Genomic DNA, 16,956 nt, shown 5'->3' with positions numbered 1-16,956 from the left:
TTTATTTTGTAAATGGCGTTTGTCTTAGTCTTTGTGCACGGCTTTGTAAACACTACGTCTGTTCTTACGCCTACGTCCCGCTTGACCTTTCACCCTGATCACGCAATGTGTGTCGCATCACAGCTCGTGGAAGACCAGCATTAGTGGTTATAAAGTATATAAATGTTTATTTTGTTATAAATGTCGGCTGGTTTGTCTAGATCAGACTCTTATTCCTCGGCTGGATCGTGTCGAGACTTTGAAGCTGCACTGAAACTCACATCTGGACCTTCGACCCGTTGGACCCCATTGAAGTCACTATATGGAGGAAATGAGGAATGTTTTCCTCAAAAACCTTCATTTCTTTCCGACTGAAGAAAGAAAGACGTGAACATCTTGGATGACGTGCGGGAGAGTAAATTATAATTTTAATTCTGAAGTGAAGTAATCCTTTAACTTGTTTTCTCCAATTCAAATTTCAACTTGGTTTTCTGATGCATCAATACATGATGCAACTTATGCTTTCATTCAGTTTTATTTCACATTTATTGTAGTAATGAAAATCCTTTTCTGAAGATAAGAAATATTGCCGTTATTAAAGCCTCCTCAGGTGTGGTTAAGATCGGTGAGACCTTACATGACTCTATTTATCACCCGAGGCCAGGAAAATCATTCATAAATCCTAGAGATGCACGATTATGGAGAAATTGAGAATCATAATTTTTTGTTCAGTGATTTCACAATTTGCTAAATGATTCTGTACAACTAAACAAAACAACAAAATGACAACAAAATGTTAATTCTTGCAGTCGATTTAACAAATATTGAACTAATTTGAATTAATAATTTTAAAAATAATCAGATTGAACGAGTGACTGATTCAATGACTAACTCACATGAATGAATCATGTTTTTGAACAAATCTCTTGAATTAACGATTCATTATCTTTATTTGAAGCGTCAAGTTACTGTCAGAAGCTGATTTACTGTATTGTGATCTCTACTGTAGACATCAGTGTTTATATCCCAACTATAAACTTCTATCCCAGTTCTTCTGTGATAATATGAATTATTGTAAGACAGAAATAATAAAACTGTGTGGTTGACATCATCGTGACATTATTTTCATGACAATTAAATTGGTATTACTTTAATCTAAAAACATTTTGATTACTATAATGCAAACAATAATATAATTTAAATCATAAAGCTTTTATATATCATGATAGTATTTGTTTTAATGTGTGTTTATGCTGATTTAAATCAAACGCAATTGACAGTACTGTTTGTTTTACAGTACGGGTGAATTTGCCTTGAAAATAATCTTTAAGCCTTCATTTTATTTATGTAAAATATCATTTCTTATTGTTTTCTCTTGTTTTTGTGGTTGTTAATATTTACACAAGTGTGTCTACAAGGTAAATCCATACGATCTATAGGTTCAGTCTCAGCTAATGCTGTATTGATCCGCTTTAAAAACCTTCAGCATGATCCAGGAACAGCCGAACGCCTCATTGATTATGAAATGTTTAATTGATTATGTCATTGTTTGTGAAGTGGAGGGAGGGATATCTTTAGGGATGGCCCTTTTTTAATTGCATCCGTTACTGTGCTCATATACAGGTGAAACTGGAACAATTAGAATATCGTGCAAAAGTTCATTTATTTCAGTAATTCAGATTAATACGTGCTGATTCTTAGTTCATGTTAAGCTAATTAACTAATGTTAACTAATGAACCTTGTGACGTGTTACTAAAAGTGACTGTCATGCAAAACATTTTACTGAGACATTTTTGAGACAATAAATTAATAAAAAAACTACAAAAATAAAAATGACAAAAAAATACAACAAAGTTACTTAAACTTTAACAAAATATAAAAATATTTTTAAATATTGATACAAACTACAATAATATCTCAATAACACTAAAATAACACTGATTTACACCACAAATTCATCACACAAATGAAAAAATAATACAAAAAAACAATCTTTCATGTTTATCATTTCCTTCATGCATATTTACATGATTCATATTTTCTTTGCTGTTATTATCATATTTTCTCAACTTAAAAGGTGAAACTAATATATTATATAGACTCATTACATGCAAAGTGAGATATTTCAAGCCTTTATTTGTTATAATTTGGATGATTATGGCTTACAGCTTATGGAAACCCCAAATTCAAAATTAGAATATTGTGAAAAGGTTTTCATATCTGTAAGCCATAATCATCACAATTATAACAAATAAAGGCTTGAAATATCTCACTTTGCATGTAATGAGTCTATATAATATATTAGTTTCATATTTAAAGTTGAATTACTGAAATAAATGAACTTTTGCACCATATTCTCATTTTTCCAGTTTCACCTGTATATGACGCTCTTATTGACGGCTGAACTGAGAAATATTTTAATAAATGCAAATGCATAACATGCAGATGATCTTTATAACTAACTGCCGTCTCTCAGGTCGTCTGTGGCCTGCGGATCCGTTTTACCCAGCAGTCCCGGGGCCATGGTGAGACCTCTAACCCTCATTAAATCTCTCAGATCACTGATGTCTGATGACTCTGTTCACATACGATGCTTGTGTTGTGAAGGTTGAAGAGGGGCCGCAGAGTCCGGAGGCCCGCGAGAGCCCGGAGCCGGAGAACCGACAGGTATCACAGCGCTTCCTCGTTTAGTTCTGAGAGCCACAGAATGTTTTAATTATTAATTTGAGCTCTTCTTTGAGAAATTCATGTGCAGAAATCGAGGACGGAATCGCAGAATCCATTACGGCTGTGCAACAAATAATCCCATCCAAAATAAAAGTTTGTGTTTACATAATATATGTGAGTGTGTACTGTGTGTAATTATTTTGTATATATAAATACACACGCATGCATGTATATATTTATGAAAAATGTGTTATTTGTACATAAAATATTAATATATAAATTATATATAAATATACATACATGCAAATATATCTCAAATGTATACATGCATGTGTGTATTTATATATATATACACAAAATAATTATACACACATATATTATGTAAACACAAACTTAATTTGGATTTTGCACACAGTCTGCGAATATTAATGTGCAAAAAGGCTGCTATTGAAATATTAAGTTTGCATAATGTTCAGTTTGACATTATGACAGAAATAACTGTTGTACAGTAGAATGTACGTCTAGTAATATATTAATAATACACAATATTGATGCATGTTTTTTTTTTAAATATAACACAATATCCAAATTTGTTTTAATTTAAACATTAAACCTCTATTGTGCAGAAGCACTTTGTTTGGCAAAAAAAAAAATTATTCAAGTTTTATATGATTACATTTTAAAAGACTCATTAATCTTGTTGTTAATAAGTTTTATGCATTCATTTGATTACCACCTTTTTTGATAGTAATTTGTATTACAAGCATATACATATACACAAGCATGCATGTACAATCACATATATATGATTGTACATGCATGCTTGTGTATATTTATATGCTTGTAATACAAATTCATAATATATATATATATATATATATATATATACACACACACACACACACACACGCAGGGTAAATACACTGCCATTCAAAAATTTGGGATCGGTAAGATTTTTAATGTTTTTAAAAAGTCTCTTCTGCTCACCAAGGCTGCATTTGTTTAATTATAAATAGAAAAGAAACAGCAATATTGTGAAATATTATTACAATTTAAAATAACTGTTTTCTATGTGAATATATAGTAAAGTGTAATTTATTCCTGTGATCAAAGCTGAATTTTCAGCATCATTACTCCAGTCTTCAGTGTCACATGATACTTCAGAAATCACTCTAATATGATGATTTACTATGATTTATGATTATTATTATCAATGTTGAAAACATTTTCTTTTCAGGATTCTTTGATGAATAGAAAGTTTAAAAGAACAGCATTTATCTGAAATAGAAAGCTTTTGTAATATATATATATTAGGGCCCTAGTGATGGTGTCTGTAATGGCAGGTCGTGTTCCCGCTGCTGCACGGCGAGTGTGTGGACCATGTCGGGGGGGCAGAGGAACCTGTCATTGCCTTAACCAGCTACCGCCTTCACATCAAGCTCCAGGAGAACGCCATCAATGCAAGTGTTTCTCTCACACACAACAACACCTGAACATCTGTGCCGGGATCTCAGATCTCAGACGATACGTGCCTGAACGACAATATCTCAATCAAAAGATTTCAAAAACAAGCAATTTGTTTCTCTACGGCAGATGCAACATCAATCACAGCTCACAGCCAATCAGAAGAGTGTGTGGGCGGAGTCTATCTCGGAACTGATTTATTTAATTAAATTAAAGGTGCAGTAAGCGATTTCTGAGAAACATATTTGAAATCAACCAAAACAAACAGCCCTCCCTTCAAATGCACGAACACACACGTCCCTTTATCATAGCTGGAGCAAAGCAAAATCATGCTTAGTGAAAAACAAAGCAAAGATGATGAATAAAGGAACGACAACATACAGTACAGTACACCAGAGTATGTACAAGCAAGAGCTGGTTGTTAGTCGCCAGCAGCTCCAGACAAACAATGACCCTCAAAACTGTCCTGTTACTACAGTAACATTATAAAAACAGCATCTTGACTCTGTGAAACACCAAAACCAATGTTACTCACATATGAGCAGAAACAACACGTCTGTTTTCAGGCCTTCCTGCTCAGGTCTCTCCAGCACTGGAAGGCTTTACTAATATTAATGCGGGTCCTAAAGCTCTTGCCTGATCATAACCCTTCTCATATTCCTCTTTTGTAATGTCTCTCAGCCATCTTTCTTTCTACAGTCTTTCTTCAAATCTCCATCTTGCTCACTCTCTCTCCTCCCCCATCATGAGTGGACACGCCCCCTACTGCTAAATAGCTCACTCTCTCTCCTCCCCATCATGAGTGGACACGCCCCCTACTGCTAAATAGCTCACTCTCTCTCCTCCCCATCATGAGTGGACACGCCCCCTACTGCTAAATAGCTCACTCTCTCCTCCCCCATCATGAGTGGACACGCCCCCTACTGCTAAATAGCTCACTCTCTCTCCTCCCCATCATGAGTGGACACGCCCTCTACTGTTAAATAGCTCACTCTCTCTCCTCCCCATCATGAGTGGACACGCCCTCTACTGTTAAATAGCTCACTCTCTCTCCTCCCTATCATGAGTGGACACGCCCTCTACTGTTAAATAGCTCACTCTCTCTCCTCCCCATCATGAGTGGACACGCCCTCTACTGTTAAATAGCTCACTCTCTCTCCTCCCCATCATGAGTGGACACGCCCTCTACTGTTAAATAGCTCACTCTCTCTCCTCCCCATCATGAGTGGACACGCCCTCTACTGTTAAATAGCTCTCTCTCTCTCCTCCCCATCATGAGTGGACACGCCCTCTACTGTTAAATAGCTCACTCTCTCTCCTCCCTATCATGAGTGGACACGCCCCCTACTGCTAAATAGCTCACTCTCTCCTCCCCCATCATGAGTGGACACGCCCCCTACTGCTAAATAGCTCACTCTCTCTCCTCCCCATCATGAGTGGACACGCCCTCTACTGTTAAATAGCTCACTCTCTCTCCTCCCTATCATGAGTGGACACGCCCTCTACTGTTAAATAGCTCACTCTCTCTCCTCCCTATCATGAGTGGACACGCCCCCTACTGCTAAATAGCTCACTCTCTCTCCTCCCCATCATGAGTGGACACGCCCTCTACTGTTAAATAGCTCACTCTCTCTCCTCCCTATCATGAGTGGACACGCCCCCTACTGCTAAATAGCTCACTCTCTCTCCTCCCCATCATGAGTGGACACGCCCTCTACTGTTAAATAGCTCACTCTCTCTCCTCCCTATCATGAGTGGACACGCCCCCTACTGTTAAATAGCTCTCTCTCTCTCCTCCCCATCATGAGTGGACACGCCCTCTACTGTTAAATAGCTCACTCTCTCTCCTCCCCATCATGAGTGGACACGCCCTCTACTGTTAAATAGCTCACTCTCTCTCCTCCCTATCATGAGTGGACACGCCCTCTACTGTTAAATAGCTCACTCTCTCTCCTCCCCATCATGAGTGGACACGCCCTCTACTGTTAAATAGCTCTCTCTCTCTCCTCCCCATCATGAGTGGACACGCCCTCTACTGTTAAATAGCTCACTCTCTCTCCTCCCTATCATGAGTGGACACGCCCCCTACTGCTAAATAGCTCACTCTCTCCTCCCCCATCATGAGTGGACACGCCCCCTACTGCTAAATAGCTCACTCTCTCTCCTCCCCATTATGAGTGGACACGCCCTCTACTGTTAAATAGCTCACTCTCTCTCTCTCCTCCCCATCATGAGTGGACACGCCCCCTACTGCTAAATAGCTCACTCTCTCTCCTCCCCATTATGAGTGGACACGCCCTCTACTGTTAAATAGCTCACTCTCTCTCTCTCCTCCCCATCATGAGTGGACACGCCCCCTACTGCTAAATAGCTCACTCTCTCCTCCCCCATCATGAGTGGACACGCCCCCTACTGCTAAATAGCTCACTCTCTCTCCTCCCCCATCATGAGTGGACACGCCCCCTACTGCTAAATAGCTCACTCTCTTCTCCCCCATCATGAGTGGACACGCCCCCTACTGCTAAATAGCTCACTCTCTCTCCTCCCCCATCATGAGTGGACACGCCCCCTACTGCTTATTGCCTCACTCTCTCTCCTCCCCCATCATGAGTGGACACGCCCCCTACTGCTAAATAGCTCACTCTCTCTCCTCCCCATCATGAGTGGACACGCCCCCTACTGCTAAATAGCTCACTCTCTCTCCTCCCCATCATGAGTGGACACGCCCCCTACTGCTAAATAGCTCACTCTCTCCTCCCCCATCATGAGTGGACACGCCCCCTACTGCTAAATAGCTCACTCTCTCCTCCCCCATCATGAGTGGACACGCCCCCTACTGCTAAATAGCTCACTCTCTCTCCTCCCCATCATGAGTGGACACGCCCCCTACTGCTAAATAGCTCACTCTCTCCTCCCCCATCATGAGTGGACACGCCCCCTACTGCTAAATAGCTCACTCTCTCCTCCCCCATCATGAGTGGACACGCCCCCTACTGCTAAATAGCTCACTCTCTCTCCTCCCCCATCATGAGTGGACACGCCCCCTACTGCTAAATAGCTCACTCTCTCCTCCCCCATCATGAGTGGACACGCCCCCTACTGCTAAATAGCTCACTCTCTCTCCTCCCCATCATGAGTGGACACGCCCCCTACTGCTAAATAGCTCACTCTCTCCTCCCCCATCATGAGTGGACACGCCCCCTACTGCTAAATAGCTCACTCTCTCCTCCCCCATCATGAGTGGACACGCCCCCTACTGCTAAATAGCTCACTCTCTCTCCTCCCCATCATGAGTGGACACGCCCCCTACTGCTAAATAGCTCACTCTCTCCTCCCCCATCATGAGTGGACACGCCCCCTACTGCTAAATAGCTCACTCTCTCCTTCCCCATCATGAGTGGACACGCCCCCTACTGCTAAATAGCTCACTCTCTCTCCTCCCCATCATGAGTGGACACGCCCCCTACTGCTAAATAGCTCACTCTCTCTCCTCCCCCATCATGAGTGGACACGCCCCCTACTGCTTATTGCCTCACTCTCTCTCTCCTCCCCATCATGAGTGGACACGCCCCCTACTGCTAAATAGCTCACTCTCTCTCCTCCCCCATCATGAGTGGACACGCCCCCTACTGCTTATTGCCTCACTCTCTCTCTCCTCCCCATCATGAGTGGACACGCCCCCTACTGCTAAATAGCTCACTCTCTCCTCCCCATCATGAGTGGACACGCCCCCTACTGCTGATTGGCTCACTCTCTCTCCTCCCCATCATGAGTGGACACGCCCCCTACTGCTGATTGGCTCACTCTCTCTCCTCCCCATCATGAGTGGACACGCCCCCTACTGCTGATTGGCTCACTCTCTCTCCTCCCCCATCATGAGTGGACACGCCCCCTGCTGCTGATTGGCTCACTCTCTCCTCCCCCATCATGTCATCCACTGTCACTGTCAACTGTACTCCACCTTTAACAAACATTTAAGCATTATTGAATATACATACTCAGTGACTGATACAATCTGTCATGGAGTCCACTCGTTTAGATGGCACTCTGAAACATCACGCGTTACACTCAAGGCCTAAAAGCCACAATTGTGATGTTTTTGTTGTCGTTCTGTAAACACATCAGGTCCCACTGCAGCTGATTGAAAGTGTGGAGTGTCGGGATCTGACGCAACTGCACCTCACCTGCAAAGACTGCAAGGTCATCAGGTACGCCTGTGTAGCAGCGCTGCTTTGACTAACAAATGTGTCCTCGCTGTGTCTCATGTGTGCACAACATCCTCAGTGGAGGCATTGTGAGGTAGACACAGACAGTAACGGTGTTCTTTGGAATAATGTGCATCAAGCTAAATAATGTGTGTTAGGAAAGTAGAAGCGCGTTCCAATACACACACTTATGCACTATTCTATGACATCTTGTATTATAAATGTAGTGTGAAAATTCAGAAATGGATAAAGTGCACTTTAAAAAATTCATTTAAAGTTCATTTATTTCAGTAATTCAACTTAAAAGGTGAAACTAATATAATATATAGACTCATTACATGCAAAGTGAGATATTTCAAGCCTTTATATGTAATAATTGTGATGATTATGTCTTACAGCTTATGCAAACCCCAATTTCAAAATTAGAATATTGTGAAAAGGTTTTCATAAGCTGTAAGCCATAATCATCACAATTATAACAAATAAAGCCTTGAAATATCTCACTTTGCATGTAATGAGTCTATAAAATATATTAGTTTCACCTTTTAAGTTGAATTACTGAAATAAATGAACTTTTGCACCATATTCTCATTTTTCCAGTTTCACCTGTAAATATATTTAATATAGTGTTTGTATATTAGCGTAGGCATGAACAATTTTTAATAATTTTAAATAACCAGATAATATTCATCAAGAATATAGACAAACTTTATATTACTGTAATTGTCTAGATTGGCAATATGTGGGTGAAATATATTTTTCAACACATGTAATGTTTTAAACACTATTATATATATATTTTTTTTAACTTTAGTATAAATTGTTTTAAAGAAGATCTACATTGAACATTTTCACTATGGAGGTAATATGGAAAATGTGCTTTAGTGGAGTATTTCTGTCAGCTGGGGGAAAACAAACCCACTTTTAACATTAAAATTACATAAAAATTACCAATATGACCAGTAGATGGCTGCAGAGGACCACTCATTTGCCATTTCAAATCCCTTTTATAGCTTTTTTTTTGCGTGTTTTGCTTTTGGATTTATTACAAAATGAATATTATAAAAATCTTATCGATTTTATTGCACTGAAGTATGAAGTATAGCAAGATTAGGAAAAGTAAAATAGTCTCATACCATTTTAAAATGGTAAAATTCAAATAAATACTAGATTTTACTAGAATTGCTCCCGCATCATATTATGAAAACTGCATTTATGAGAAAGAACTAAACAAATGCAGATATCATAATCCATCCAACAATGCACACAGATTAGTAGTTAATAGTGTCAATTTCGTTAACGAAATCTATGACGTCGCAAATATTCGTTGACGACCTTTTCTTCCATGACAAAGACGAGACAACACGTCATTAAAGGATAACTGTGACTATATCAACATGCAATATCGTTGACGAAAAAAGACGAGACTAAAATGTAGTTAAAACATAAAAGCATTACTAAAACATATCTTTGTTTTTGTATTACAGACTGTTTTTAACAAGCCGCTACGAGCTTTCACTTGCGGTTGCCAGATTTCAATAATCTAAATCCCCCAATCAGAGCTTTTCTGTTAAAAGGACACGTTTTATACCCGATATTTGACTTCATATGTGCAATCTGGCAACATGTACGCAGCTCTGTGTGACAATAAATAGTATTTTTTGCTGTTGTTTTAATACAAAAAAACAATGTAATTTAGAATCACTATGAGAAATTTCACAGTTATAATTTTTTAGAGAAGTGTCTTGTTTTCATAATGTAGAGAATGGGTTTATTTATGACAAATAGCCGATGAAAAATATCAAATAAACCATGCATATGATGAGTTCTATGAGACTATATCAAACATTCTCTAGATTTGTACTTGCATATGAAAGTGCAATAGTTCTGATGAAATGCAAATATAAATTTCCCAAATGACAACAATTGTTGTGATTATAATTTTAGGCAAAATAATCGTCGTTAGCCTATTATCAATTTAGAAGACGAAAATATGACGACGTTTTCATTGACTAAAGCTAGACTAAGACGCCCAGGCATTTAGTCGACTAAACCTTGACTGGATGAAAACAGGGCAAAGTTGAATAAATATGATAAAAACGCTATATAAATGTGATGAATTATTATTATTATTATTATTAAAACTACACTTGTAGCTAATTGTGCTTAATTTGTGACAACTTAAAGGTGCATTGTGTGATATTTATCAGACGCTTTTATCCACAGCGACTTACAAATAGAACAATATTCATCAGTTAAACTAACAATTGGACAACAATATGCAAGTGCTGTGACCCTTCCCAGTTTAATCTAACTGCATGTATTATTTTTTTTCCTTTTTCTCTTTTTTATAAATATAGAATAGAAGAGACACTGTTAGTATTAATGGATCAGGTGTTGCCGAAAAAATTTAGGAGGATCTGTTGACAAAAAATGCAATATAATAGCCATAACTATGTGTTCAGTGGTGTATAAAGAGCTTACATAATGAACTGTTATGTTTTTATTAGCTTATGAGGGTTTCTCTACACACACCGCGGGTCCGCTTACACACACACGTTTCTACGGTGGCCCTGAACGGACAAACGTGTTTCGTCACTATGTTGTTCTGCGTGTAAAGAAGCTGCTAAAGTCAGCGAGTAAAACACTGACACAATGATGAACAGGTAACAATAATATTTGCAATAACATCGTTTTACTAAATACTTAAGTAAATATCATTTCTTAATTTATCTTTGTAAAGAAACTGGCTACTCTCTGCTGTCTCAGACGACGACGTCACTTCCTGTCGGCCACCGTAACTTCTGTTGGGTGCAGTTCACAACCTCACCACTAGATGCCGCTAAAACTTACACACTGCACCTTTAAATGTACCTGTTGTGTTCAGGTGTGCGTTCCAGTCGACGGAGCAGTGTCAGGATTGGCTGAGGAGGATTAGCGCAGTTGTGCGGCCGCCGGCCCGGTTACAGGAGCTCTTCGCCTTCGCCTTGCTCTCGTGCAGCGCCAGTGTGTCCGCTGAGGACAGAGAGGTGCATGATGGGATCTGCCGTGCAGGTACACACATTTTTACAGGTTCTTACTGACTAATTGCAGACTAATTGAAATAAGTTTAAGCTAAAGCGCTAAAATTACCATGGAATGCCAAAGCTGCCAAAATAATAAAGAAATAAACACATAAATAAATATAAAAAGAAATGTAAAAACCCCCCCAAAAAATAAATAAAAACACATAAGTAAATATACAAAGAAATGTAAAATAAATAAATAAATAAATAAAAAGTCCCCGCCCCCCTCATTACCATACGGAAAAAGAAATGTAGAAATAAATAAATTTAGAAATAAATACATATAAAAATAAATAAACTTGGAAATAAATTAATATAGAAATAAATTTGGAAAAAATACAATGATACATAAGGTAATAAAAGTATAAATGTACATTTATTTATTTGTAAATTTCTTTGTATATTTATTGATTATTTTGGCAATTTTTGCAGTCCATAAATTACAAACTGGAAATAATTAGAAGCCAAAACTAAAACTGAGAGCAATCAAACAATCAATAAACCTAAAAACGAATAAAAATAAAAATATATAAATTAATGACAACATTTTTTAAATTAAAATGAAAACTAAAACATATATAAATAACAGCTAAATCAAAATACTGATAAACCATAATTAGTCTTAGTATATACTAGTACAAAGTATTTATAATACAGAACTACTATATATAAATAATACTAAAACAACACTGGTGCCAGGTTTAATGAGTTTTAACATTAAAATTAGTGCAATCTGAATTATCAGATACACTCTGTGTCATGCATTGAAAATAAGGATAAATGCACTGTAATTCTGTTTATCAACACAATCTTTTGCAATATAGGTGTTTATGAGGCAACTTATAATAATAACGGAGCAAAAAAAGACTTCTGTTTGATGCAAGATAAACACAAACACACAAACAAACACTTTCTATTTCTGTAAATCAGGAAATGCTTCATGTAAAACCGTAATCACAGACACATCTGTTGTTTGCTTATGGTTTAATTGAATCATCGAAGGCCAGAAGCAAGTAGATCGGCCGATAAAGTGAGAGTAAACGCATAAAAATGTATGTTTTATGTAACATATTTAGTTATTGGAGGTTTGCATAGTATTCTGATTCTGCATTTCACTGATTTTATTCATTTTGAGGAATATTGAATCTTTTTTTGTGCAAGTGAGACGAGTAAATACACACTCATATTTAGCCTAGAACTACAATAACCATCATGTTTAACCACACACACACACACACACACACACACGTCTGGTCCACTACACACACACACACACAGTTAGAGCTGTCAGTCAATAAATGTGAAAAACTAACTTGCGTTACTAATTTGAAAAAGTAACTCAGATATTTTGTTGTAAACTAAGTTTAGTTACTAGTTACTTGAAGAAGTAATCTGATTACATAAGTGAAGTTACTTGAAATGAGTTACACACAACACTGGAAATGCTTCATGTAAAACGTGAGTTGTTAATCACCGATGTGTGTGTGTTTGCAGGAGGACGTCAGCGAAGGTTCAAGCGCGAGCTGGAGAGGATGGGCTTCGACACACACAGTGCCTGGAGAATCTCCAACATCAACACACACTACAGGTGACGCACCTGAAACACACCGACCGCTCGCGCGCACAAGCTGCTTCATCACCAGACGTGTGTGTGTGTGTGTGTGTGTGATCTCTCAGGGTCTGTGCCAGTTACCCAGAGCAGATCATCGTTCCCGCTGCGGTGTCGGACCAGGAGCTGGAGAACGTGGCGGCGTTTAGATCCTGGAAGAGGATCCCGGCCGTCGTTTACAGGTGTTTCCGAGCTCACATTTTGTGAAAGGACTGTTCTGGGATCAGTACAGGTTAAGCTGTGTTGACAGAAGGGTTGGGTATCGTTTCAATTTTAACGATTTCGATTCCAATAATAAAAATAATAAAAAAACTTGGATATCATTCACATTTAGTCTTATTGCAAAACATGTAATTGTATCAGAATATCATGAACACAAATCATCAGCTGAAGAACACTTACACAAGGAGCGTTTGCCTGAGGTTTAAACACACCATAGAAGAACAACTAGCCGAACTAATATAACTTTACAGCATTATTAAAGACCATAAACACTCGGTAATAAAAAAATAACACATAAATAATTAGCAATCGCTCAAATAGACACAACTGAACAAAGACACGAGTGAAATAAACAGTGTTTTAAGATTTCAGGTGCAGAAACTGTAATCAAATGTAAAATATCACTGCACTTTATAAATAAAATATACATTACAAATATAGTTACAAAAGTTATTCAGGCAAGAACGAGGGAATTTTCTCTGTCTTCTGTAGTGTGATTAGTGTTATAGAGACAGCAGGAATATTAGCGCTGTCACTTTAAGAGTCGCGCTTGAATCGTTTAAAGTCGTATTGAAATGCTCACAAAGGAATCGATAAGAAGAATCGAAATTTTAATTTTATAACAAGTATCCGATTCCTGTCCTCAAGTATTCGATTCCCAACCCTAGTTGACTATGAAAATAAATAATTGTATCACTCATTTCATGACCGTATGAAGTCATTAAATACATTAATTTAACGCTAGAAAAGGAAGTTGCATAACCATCCAGTCACACTGAGTAAGCAGAAGTTGTTTAGATGATGTTACAGGTCAGATAGCACACAATTTTTATACACGAGTCGAGAATTAAAGGGGTCATGAATTGAGAAATAAAATTTTCCTTTATCTTTTTGGCGTTTAAGAGGCAATTGTACTATAAAAGTGTCCTGTAAGTTTCAGAACTTAGTTAGTTTCCTCGTTAGTCCAAAAACAGCTTTTAATGAAACCAAGCTCAGAAAACAACTCATTTTGGATTTTGTCACATTATTACGTCATAGTGCGGCGAGAGCCCGCCTCCGCAGAAGAAGGTCGACGCCCACTTCTACATCATCACCTCGTTAGCCCCGCCCACTGATTCACACACGTCATGTAGCAGTGAATACAAGAGCGACGCAAACACAGGATTATTACAGCAACAAAACCAGGATTACAAGACTTTATTGAAGCGTGGATGACTTTATTTTGAACAAAGTTCCAGTTAGATCGCTTCATTTTAATCCTGTAATCCTGAATAAAAGACATCTTCTGTTTTCTCATCAGTAAAGCTGAACGACAGCGTGACAAACATCAAAACAATGATAAATGATCATTTGTCAACTATAACTGTTGTAACTTCAAGTACTTAAACTCTATTTGCCACAAGATTTATAAAACGCACGTAATAATACGCATTAATGTTTCACATTGTTGGCAAATGTAATGAGATATTTTTCAACATCGAAATCTAATAACGGGGACATTATTATTTGAATATGCAAAACTGTTAGCCAATCACAGCAGTGTTTGAAAGAGAGGGTCAAAAATAGGATAGAAATCAGCTTATTATTTCTAAATTAGGAGGTTTTTGATGTTAAAACATTATAAGTGGAACTCTCCTATAGAGAACATTATAAAAGAAAAGAAAAATGCATTTCATGACCCCTTTAGTGTAAGTGCTTCAACAAAGATATGAGCTTTACATTTCTGCTTTTAAACTTTTATAGGGACCAATTAAATCTGTTTGATTTTTCCCCCCAAATTCTGTTTTTCCATTTAAAATTGTTCTGGATTCCGTTATAATGGTTACAATTAAATTCTAGTAATAAAAAACATGTTAATTAAATTAGCTAATAAACTGAAACCCTGAAACTTGTACAATTTACCAACAATCAAATTTCTTAGGGCCCAAATTCCATGTTTACCATTTAAATTTTCCATTTATTTCAAAAATTCTATTTTATTGGTTTACTTAAATTTTCATAATCATAAAGCATGTTTAATCAATTGAATTTATTAAAACGTCAACAATTTATTTTTTACAAAAATAGGGTTCTTTGAAATGTTTTATTTTTTCAGAAATTCTGTGTTGTCTGTTTTCATGTTTCTGGATCGATGATTTAATACAAATTCATGATCAAAAACAGTGGTAATCAAATAAATGCATCAAAAAATAATCATACTTTCAGACTTCCATTGTACAACATCACTGTAATTATGATTTTCCTTTTATAAATGTAGATGTTGACATCACTAGTATCTTTAACTTCTGTCTATAGTTATGCTACGCTTTTCTGTCATAATCATTTGTTTACAAACAAGTATTCATCACTGCAATGAGCTTAAATTATTACATTGTTTAAACGCATTTTTTTGCATAAATGATTGAATTGTTTAATACATTTTTAGTTAACTGTGTACATTTCTGAAATACACAGTCACCTCTGATAACAGATCGCTGTAAATTGTAATATGGATATGAACTAAAGTTATATAGCTAAAACGGATGGTTTTAGCTCTGTAATCTGATTGGACGAGCCACACTGTGTTAAAGCACTCACCTTTATCTAACCTTTGACCCAGACACCAGAGTTCGGGCGCTGTGATTGGTCGATGTGGGCAGCCAGAGGTCAGCTGGTGGGGTTGGAGAAATGCCGACGATGAGCGTTTGGTTCAAGCCATCGCTAAAGCCTGTGTCACGGATCCGGCGTTGAGCGCGGCTCATGCTAACGGCTCATGCGTTCGCCATCATCACGCCAAGGCTTCGCTCGGTGACTCCGGTGAGTGAGCGCCACTCAGGCTTCAAAAAATTTAAGTTCTGGAGAACAGCCATATTTAAGAAAAAGGTACTTTTCTTAGGAATTATTGAAAGACAATATATGTGAAATTAGTGTTTAATTTGATTGATAAAACAAAATTTTCACACAAAAATGTAGTCTGATATAAAAATAGAGGCATTTCTCATGGCTATGAGAGTGATATTGCTCATATAAATATCCAATTATATGATAAAGCTTTTATTCTTCAGGTCCATCATAAATTCATGGAAATAAATCAGTTTGAAACTTTGAATAAGGAAAGCGATATCTTTGTCATATTATCCTTTCAATGATTAAAGTTTCCAGTCATTGCATCCGCTGCACTTTATTATTTGTACCATTTTGTTTTATTAGTTTATTTTATTCATCTATTTAGCTTTTTTAGAATTTAAAAGATATTCTTTGTTATAAGTGAGATGATCTCAGTCCTTGAAAACCAAGAAAGTAGGGCTTGAAAAGTAATTTTAGAGTATCTGTACGAACCCTTTGATTGTTTTTCCTGCAGCTGCTCATTTACTTCCTGTTTTCACATCAGGTTCTCACACGGCCAATGGGAACGTAGAGGCCACGCCCCCTCAGAAGCTGTTAATAATGGACGCCCGGTCGTACGCGGCGGCGGTAGCCAATCGGGCGAAGGGAGGCGGGTGTGAGTGTCCAGGTAAAGCAGAGCACATGCTGATAGCAGAACACGTTCTCCCTGATAGCGCTGGGAAGCGAAAATCAATACTTGTTATAAAATAAAAATTTTGATCGATTCCTTTGTGACTTTAAACCATTCTAGTGCGAGAGACTCTGTCTTCAGTGCTGAGGGTGTGTGTAACATTATATTGGACCTGTGCAGCTCTTAAAGGTGCAGTGTGTAGATTTTAGCGACATCTAGCGGTTCGGTTGCACTAATGGCTCCGCCCA

The 16,956-nt window shown here is 37.7% G+C and overlaps 1 protein-coding gene and 1 long non-coding RNA gene across 2 annotated transcripts in view; both read left to right on the top strand.

Annotated features, from left to right (window-relative positions):
- The first annotated feature begins 2,444 nt into the window (after positions 1-2,444).
- On the top strand, positions 2,445-4,128 carry LOC130101117 (uncharacterized). Its single transcript, XR_008808950.1, has 3 exons — positions 2,445-2,505; positions 2,588-2,647; positions 3,991-4,128. It is a non-coding gene; the product is annotated as an uncharacterized LOC130101117 (long non-coding RNA).
- Positions 4,129-8,038: 3,910 nt separating this feature from the next.
- Positions 8,039-16,956, top strand: part of LOC130101100 (myotubularin-related protein 3) — a 35,847-nt gene continuing 26,929 nt past the window's right edge. Inside the window, exons 1-7 of the mRNA XM_056266663.1 lie at positions 8,039-8,056; positions 8,237-8,319; positions 11,204-11,370; positions 12,873-12,969; positions 13,059-13,172; positions 15,812-16,008; positions 16,583-16,705. Coding sequence (XP_056122638.1) covers positions 8,039-8,056; positions 8,237-8,319; positions 11,204-11,370; positions 12,873-12,969; positions 13,059-13,172; positions 15,812-16,008; positions 16,583-16,705 — 799 coding nt within the window. The remainder of the gene's footprint in view (positions 8,057-8,236; positions 8,320-11,203; positions 11,371-12,872; positions 12,970-13,058; positions 13,173-15,811; positions 16,009-16,582; positions 16,706-16,956) is intronic.

Source organism: Rhinichthys klamathensis, unplaced genomic scaffold (assembly GCF_029890125.1).
Source record: "Rhinichthys klamathensis goyatoka isolate OS25496 unplaced genomic scaffold, OSU_Roscu_1.1 h1tg000252l_1, whole genome shotgun sequence".
Lineage (NCBI taxonomy): Eukaryota > Metazoa > Chordata > Actinopteri > Cypriniformes > Leuciscidae > Rhinichthys > Rhinichthys klamathensis.
This window is presented reverse-complemented; position numbering and strand designations above follow the sequence as displayed.